Source organism: Bombus pascuorum, chromosome 1, assembly GCF_905332965.1.
Source record: "Bombus pascuorum chromosome 1, iyBomPasc1.1, whole genome shotgun sequence".
NCBI classification, from domain to species: Eukaryota; Metazoa; Arthropoda; class Insecta; order Hymenoptera; family Apidae; genus Bombus; species Bombus pascuorum.
Window position 1 is genome coordinate 934,049 of NC_083488.1, and position 8,138 is coordinate 942,186.

General features: G+C 43.0%; 1 protein-coding gene across 2 annotated transcripts in view; it reads left to right on the forward strand.

Moving 5' to 3' along the window:
- LOC132916076 (inhibitory POU protein) overlaps positions 1–6,556 on the forward strand; it is a 59,725-nt gene extending 53,169 nt beyond the window's left edge. For both annotated transcript variants that reach the window (XM_060975844.1, XM_060975845.1), the window contains exon 4: positions 2,599–6,556. In XM_060975844.1, coding sequence (XP_060831827.1) covers positions 2,599–3,363 — 765 coding nt within the window. In that variant the 3' untranslated portion in view covers positions 3,364–6,556. The remainder of the gene's footprint in view (positions 1–2,598) is intronic.
- Positions 6,557–8,138: the final 1,582 nt, after the last annotated feature.

The window sequence follows — 8,138 nt, forward strand, 5'->3', positions numbered from 1 at the left end:
AGAATATTCGTTGACCATGAAGTGGGTGTATAGATCGGAGATCTGGCTTCCCGCAGTGCGGTGGCACGACGAGTGAACGACGAGCCCCGTTCTGCCGCTTACAGCTCTTTCTCTCTGTCCCGTTCTCCCAGCCGCGAATCTCCCATACAGATGGTCAAACGGCAAGTGTCCCATAAAGTCTGTTTTTATACGCGAGGTTGACGAATTCAATAACGGGTAGTGTTGCTGCAGGCTTGCCTAACGCGCAACGTATTACGTTCACGAACGCATGTAACGAGTTTTGTGTCATTGGCACAAGCTTTGGGGTGCGGACCGAGTCAAAGGGAAAAGAGCAAGGGGAAAGAATCGTGACGAACGATAGGCCGTACAACGTAGATACAACGGAGCAAGGGTAAAGAAGAGAAAAACAGGGGCACGTATTCGAGAGAGAAGGAACGAGAGAGTCGGCTAACCCTACCGTCGTGTCGCGTCGCGTCGTGTCAGCATAATGATGAAATATTGCGCGGGTCTCTAGGGCCCTACCATATACGCCCCTGGGCTAGTCCTTCGCTCACTCCATATTTGCAACTATCCTCTTCCAACGTGCTTTCCTTCTCGCTCTTTCGCGCCACCACCCGCAAGCCCCTGCATTTCTGATGTAACTATGCTATTCCAGAGCACCCCTGGACTGAAACCGTGCCATCCAGTTAGCTCGCTACGCTGCATATTCTCGTGAGAATAAATGTTGCGTACACACGAACGCGCGATCCTACTCCTACGCATACGCGTCACGCCCTGTGTACAACGTTACGCAAACGTCCCGTAGGCGTAGGCGCATGTTCGCGCGAGCACCAATCGCAACCACACTCGCCGCATTTTTTGCCGATTTATACGCGGACCTTCCGCTTTTACGACCTTTCCCCTATATCTTTGCGGTCCTAGGATTCTAAAAGAGTACGAAGCCATCGAGCGGGGTTTCTACGTTCTGGCGTCGCGTTTCTTTCCTCGATATTCAGAAATTCCGATATAGCAGCGTGCTAGCTATATCTTTGCCTTTTTTTTCAAACTTTCTCCGGTTAAAAGATATCTTTAAGAGTAAAAGGTATCTTTGAACGTATTGTTAAAATAGTATTCTTTGCTCACGAAACGACATAAAATCCAGACATTAACAAAGACACAAATAACAGATACAAGTAAAAAGCGACTAAATAGAAGCCCAAATATATTTCAATCTTTTTTTCACTCCCGATCGGCCTCGATCCTCGATCTTCTTCCTCCCCATTGCCTGACCAAACCCTGCTAGAAATCTCTTATCGTTTTCCACTTGCTACGGAACGTTGTGACGCCGAATCATCGCCCACACGACCCTCGACAACGAGCGTCAGAGAGTATGGGGCCTTTTGTCGGCATCCCGACAAACTACAACATCCGCGACTCTTAGAAACCCGGTAGTCCCTGAAAGTATCGCCACTCAGAGTCGCTAAAGCTACTCTCGAGCCTAAATCCTGATGACACATTTACGATTTCCACTATCGGCAATACGATACTCCTGGGAATGAATGGATGCCGCGCGATACGTCGACCTTGACAGGTGCATCTCCTCTGCAGAGGAGTGGACGTTAGCGCGTACGTATTAACGTACATATTTCGTATTGGTTTAAGGAAAAGGTGGATATTTGGATACGTAGGTTTGAGAAAACAAAGAACGCAAACGGTACCTGACGTGGCGTCACTTTCTACGGGAAAAAATACGAAGGGAGCTCATAAATAATTTGTAAGGGGTCGTGCACACTGCGCTCGCGACGACGCGACGCGACGCGACGACCACGGCACGTGCTGCATAATTGTGCGTGCTAGTTTGTACACGTTCTCTCTTCATCTCCGTGTCCTCGTCCCTTTCTATCTCTCGTGGCCCCCGTTGGTTTCATTCGTTCTTTCCTTTTAACAATGTTAATTGGTAGAATCGCGTAACCACGTTACCGTACAATTTCTGCTCAAAGATCTTGATTTTTAAACAGCCGTGGACGTGCCGCCCTCTCGTGCTCGAAATATTTTACGAGCCGAGTTCGATTCATTTTTCACAACTGCTGGTTTAAGTTACGTTGTTACGATTATTGATTTTGCGTGATTATGAAATTTGTACGCCTATAAAAGAAAGCTTGGAATATTTTATCGCATGGCTGCTAGTAATTAGAACAGGATTCTTTCATCCCTGAACGTTTCATTTTTGTTAACGAACGTTATAAAATAATGTAAATACGTACAAGATACTCGTTTAGTTTTATACAGGTATAACGAGATTTTATACCGATGTTGGAGAAATTGTTAGTTCGTATCACGGTGTATTTGTTAGAAATATTTCGCAGTAATATCCGACCGTTGCCATTAACCGATACGTTTTCCAACTATTCGCTTAATTTCTTGTTTCTCTTGCACAGCGGTGAAGCGTATCGCAGTGGAATTATACATACTTAAAATTCTCGTTATTCGATGTTCGAGTAGCACGCGTCGATCTCGTTTTACAAAATATCCAATGAAAAAGCAAGAAGCGTACGAAACGTATTAACTTAACCGACAGCACGCTTTACGAGTAAAAAATACGCAAATTATATTTTACAGATGAGCCATCCAGGAATGGAGAGTCTGGACATGTTGGATCCAGCAAACTCAATGACCACGTTGACGCCAATGTCAGAGAATACCGGCGGTGGACCAGGTCATCATGCTGGAATTCATGGTCCCTCGGTTTACGGCGGGATGAACGGAATGATGGGCCATCATCATCATCACGGAAACTTGGGCGGCGGCGGAGGTAGCGTACCACATCCGGCTCATCATCATCCAGCGATGGCGGCGGCAGCAGCGGCAGCCGCGGCCGCGGGTCTTCATCCCGATGCAGACACAGATCCACGAGAGTTGGAAGCGTTCGCAGAAAGGTTCAAACAGAGACGCATCAAGCTGGGCGTGACGCAAGCCGATGTCGGCAAAGCTTTGGCAAATTTAAAGTTACCAGGCGTTGGAGCGCTATCTCAATCCACGATATGTCGGTTCGAGTCGCTCACGTTATCGCATAACAACATGATCGCGTTGAAGCCGATCTTGCAAGCGTGGTTGGAGGAAGCAGAGGCCCAGGCGAAGAACAAGAGACGAGATCCCGACGCTCCGTCGGTGTTACCAGCCGGCGAGAAGAAAAGAAAGAGAACGAGTATAGCCGCGCCCGAGAAACGTTCTCTGGAGGCGTATTTCGCTGTGCAACCACGGCCGTCCGGTGAGAAGATCGCCGCGATCGCGGAGAAGCTGGATCTGAAGAAGAACGTGGTTAGAGTTTGGTTTTGCAACCAACGGCAGAAGCAGAAGCGCATGAAATTCGCGGCTCAACATTGACCCGAGGGTGGCTTGTGACAGCAAAACTGACCGTATCAGTTGCCCAGTCTCGAGCCTAAACCAGAACCCTTGACCGAGTTTCAGGGATGGCCGTAAACAGAAACGGACAATATAAGAGCACGAAAGACGCGATCGCTGTGGGAATGGAATTATGTACATACGTACAATCGTAACCAGCAATGGAATTTAAACGTAGTACGTGGTTAACTGTTCTACGTGGTTGCTGACGGTGGAGTCATTGGAATTGCAAGTGATGCGCGTACGACTTCTCGGTTTCAAGCGGATCGCAAACGTATTAGCTCGATGCTGCGGCCAAATAAGAGTAAGCGATAGTCAGACTGTCACAGGCTTTATGCGAAATATTTTACGGTCATTGCGCGAGCGCGTGTGACGTTCTCGACGCGTCTCCAGTCTCCCGGCGAATTTTCCACCGGAACCGACGACGCTTGACGAATCGATTCACGAACCTCTTCCCTCTTCGCTTTGCCATTTTAACTTACTCGTAACTTTACGCTACCATTCTAATTACGATGAATAACAGATTCGCAAACCGTCGTTCGAATGTTTACTGGTTCACGATTTTCCTCTTGTCGATACGCGGAACAAAATTAATCGTTGCAATTAATAACAATTAATTCGTCGTTAAACAAATTTTTTCGATTATAGCGTTAAGTTAAGAAACATGCTTCTCCCTTCTATGTAAAGATTCAAGTATATTCGAGTCGATTTCGTTTATCGTAGCTTTAAGTTCTGCCGTTCGAAGCGAAGATTAAAATCCACTTTTCGATTCTAAAGCAAAAATTGGAACCACGCGATTCGAAAATAAAGAAAATCTTACCACGTATGCGGTACCAGTCAATATTTAGTTGAGAGGGCTGAACGCCAGATCTGCTAACGTAATCGATGAAAATTCAGCAACTTGATAAAAGTACGTAATAAGGATCGCTGACGTTACATGCTATATACCGAAAATGTGCTACATGTTGCATAAGAATATCGTATAAAATGACATAAAAGAACCCTTACGGAATCTCTAGATCAAATCATCTGTAAAGTGAGATAGAATTTGCGAAGCATATCAGCTACGATCGCGATAAAACAGTTTACGAGCGTACCCCACCTTTAGACCAACTTCTGTAGACTGGAAATCAGGTTCGAAGGTTACCGAATTTAGCGTATATCTAAAGTCATATTTTCCAATTGTTCATAACCTCGTAAAACAATATTTTCTAACTTGATAAAATTTTGTGCCTTCGAACTTTCTATATTTTACGTGGAAGATCTCCATCGATAAACGTACTAAAGATCAGCGGAGACTATAAACTGTTTATCGAAATTACATATACGAAATATAATTTGATTAAGTGCTTCCAAAAATATCAAAATATATTTCTCTAAGTACCTATATGAATAAATAATCATACAGAAACGGATTGCAAAATAATTTATACTTTACGTTCGTACGCGTAACTAATTCTAATTTATAAAATTTGTAAAATATGTATTTGTAAAATTAGAGAGGCCAGGAAACATTTGAATTTTCAATTCTGATTTCTGTCGTAACGAGACAAAAGAAGAGGAAGAGGATTGTTCGCGAACGGGCAAGAGTCGATCACAACGAAAACCAAATAGCCGAATAATCATCGATGCGTCTTGAAAAGTACAATTCGAAACATAAAATATAAAAGTACGTATTGTTATAAAAACGACGCGCGAGTACGTCGTGCCGAACAAATAAGTGATATTAATCCTAATAAAGACACTCGCAATATGTAGTCACGATCAGTCACGATCAGTGCAGTGTAAAAAGTGAAGAGCTAGAGCAAGAGAGAGAAAGAGGTATGTGTGTGTGATAATGATAAAAGTAAGAGTGAAAGGTCGATACACTCGATTTTGGAACGAATTCTTTTATTCTTACGAATCGCCGTCTGTGTACGTAACGTTGCGTTCGCGTTGCTCGAAGAAATAAAAATAAATCGTTGCGTGATCGATTCAAATTTCTGTTTTACAAAAAGAAGATTTTCCGATCGATCGAAACATAGTTGAATGTTTGTAAAGAATTTTTAGCGTTTGTTTGCGTCTACGATAATTATCGACTCTAAATATCGCGAATATCGATGTTACGCGTTTATTTAATTAATACGTAATATTTGCAACGTTATATCTTTTACGAAATATATTCGCGACCAATTTTTCCTGTCTTGTTACGATATTTAGATACTTTATCGCGATATTCGTTGATCGTACCTGTGTAGAATTTTCATGTATTTCTATGGCAAACGATATGCGGATTTGGCTGCGACGATGATTCGTTCCAACGCGGTGTATCGATTAGTAAAATGCGCGAAAACGAGGATGGAAGAATGAACGGAGATGAAAAAGCAAGACGATGTGATGAGTGAAAGGGGAAAAAGGGATTAACAGGATGTATTACGTAGTGATATTGGACAATCAGTGAAAAGACTGTATCATATCATATTGAAGCAATACCGTAGTATTAGTCGACGAATAAACTTTATTTATATTGTTCGTGATGAACCGCGCGTTTCCTGTGCATCGACGAAAGTTACTTGTAAAGGAAGCAAAAATAGAAAGGGCAAAGAAAAGGAAAAAAAGGGAAAGAGATAAGGGAAAATGCCAAAAAAGCGACGTCGTTCGGTTAACTTCACCTCCAGACAAATCAATATAATATGTATTAAAATGCAATATTTTCGATGCTAGAACAGCATGATTCGAAGCGTAGTTATAATAAACAACGAGACTCTGTGTGACATCGGAAGCGCGGTTGATCGCACGACGAAAACTGAGAAATTGATATCCCCCGGTTCTTGAAAAACTGCTCGCTGTATTTCACGACCGCGGCGCGGGTGCGATTATATTTTTGTTTCCTCACCGATTTCGCTGTCCCTTGCTGCGGCAACGAAACTCGCTAAAACGTGAGTTTCGAAAACCAAAAAGGAAAAAAAAAAAAAAGGACGAAATCCTCGTACAACTGTGCACGCCAGAGCCGATCACGAGTCGATCGATCGAGAGCCGAACTAAACGGCGTCGAGGAACGATCGAGGAAAGTACGAAAACGCGGATGTCAGTGTACCGAGTGCGTGATCAGGCTCGAATTGCCGCGTGCACCGAGCAATACCGCGAGGATGTTCGACGATAACAGCGATATGTCATTGTAATAGTTAAAATATAAGCGGAAGGATAGTAGTAATTTTTAAATTGTACATACGTAAGAGGATAGGTATTTTCTAGAAGAATAATAGTCTATTGCCGTTCTACTAGGTAATGGAGAAAAGAGAAGATTTTAGTGCAATATAGAGTTTAACGACACTAATTATCATTACGATTATTATATTCGTTATTGCTCGTTATTTTGTCTCTCTCTCTCTCTTTCTGTCTCTCTCTGTCTCTGTCTCTGTCCCCGTCTCTCTCTTTCTCACATTCGCTCACTCGCTCATTCTCTCTCTTTCTCTCTCTCTCTCTCTCTCTCACTCACTCATTCTCTCTCTCCCTCTCTCTCTCTCTCTCTCTCTCTCTCTCTGACTCGATTTGGCCAACATTGTCACGCCTGTCGTACATTTCACAGATACACACGTTCAGACGCATCGTTCCATTTACATATACTCGGAAGATACTATACGTTCCAGCAGTCGAACTTTACTTTCGCGCGTATTCCGAATAACGGTCTAACGACGTGTCGCGTCGCGTCGCGTGTCGTCGACGACAGAAAGCGTCGTGTATTCGGGCAAACAGCTTTGAAAAAGGGACCGGTTTATCACTGGCAAACTATTCCAATTCCACGAGTATCGTTTCGAATCAGGCGGACAATCGCAGAGTCTGTCGTAGGTAGTTTCATTCGCGTCTATCGACCTGTCTGTTTCCTTCGAAAATTACAGTGTTTCCCACTGTGCACAATTCCCAGTGTACAATTACTGTGATGCTTCGGAGTATGTCGATATCGTTTTATTTAGTTCGAGGCCGGATAAGTACGTAAAGGCTGACGAGGTAACCGAATTAAGCGTTCGGGGCGCGACGCGTCAACGTTTTGTTGATCTCTCTGTCGTTCCAAGGAACGCGCGATGTGATACCGATAAATCTGTAAGTATATATTATATATATTATTTATTTATTTATTGTCGCATCGACTAATAGTCATTAAATTTGTAAGTATTTCAAAGACTTTTTTACACACGGTTATCGCCGATATGTAAACATGCAACAGCAGATAGATACTCGTCGGATACTTACAAAGCTTGTAAATTCGTAAGGTTGGATGGTATGCTCCTTTATTTTCCTATTATTACATTCGTTCTGGAGTTATATATATGTATATATATATAAAACTTGTATATTTTAAATTCATTGGAAAATTACGAGAGGAGATCAGAAGGCGAGTCGTAGAAACAGGCCATTGAATAACGACAATTTCCAATTATTGGCGCTTGTCGGGACGAGGAGACTCAGGGCCGTATACTGTACGCAGCATTCCAGTCGAGAATCAGTGAATCCAGGTACTTTGTACAGCCCTGAATAAACTTTCATCGTTTATCTTCCGATTTTTCTCTTAATCCAGCAACGAATCGATTCTGTTCTAACGTTCGAATTGTGCGTCTACTTAGCAAGGAATAAAATGTTCGATTCGCTGCGACGTTTTTCAACGAGCGTGAAAGATTAATTTCGTAATTTTCGATTTCGTTTGAAAAAGTTTCAACGTCGCCTCGGTAAAATACAATGGAAGGAAACGAACCAACGTTCGACGCTAGCAACGATAATTC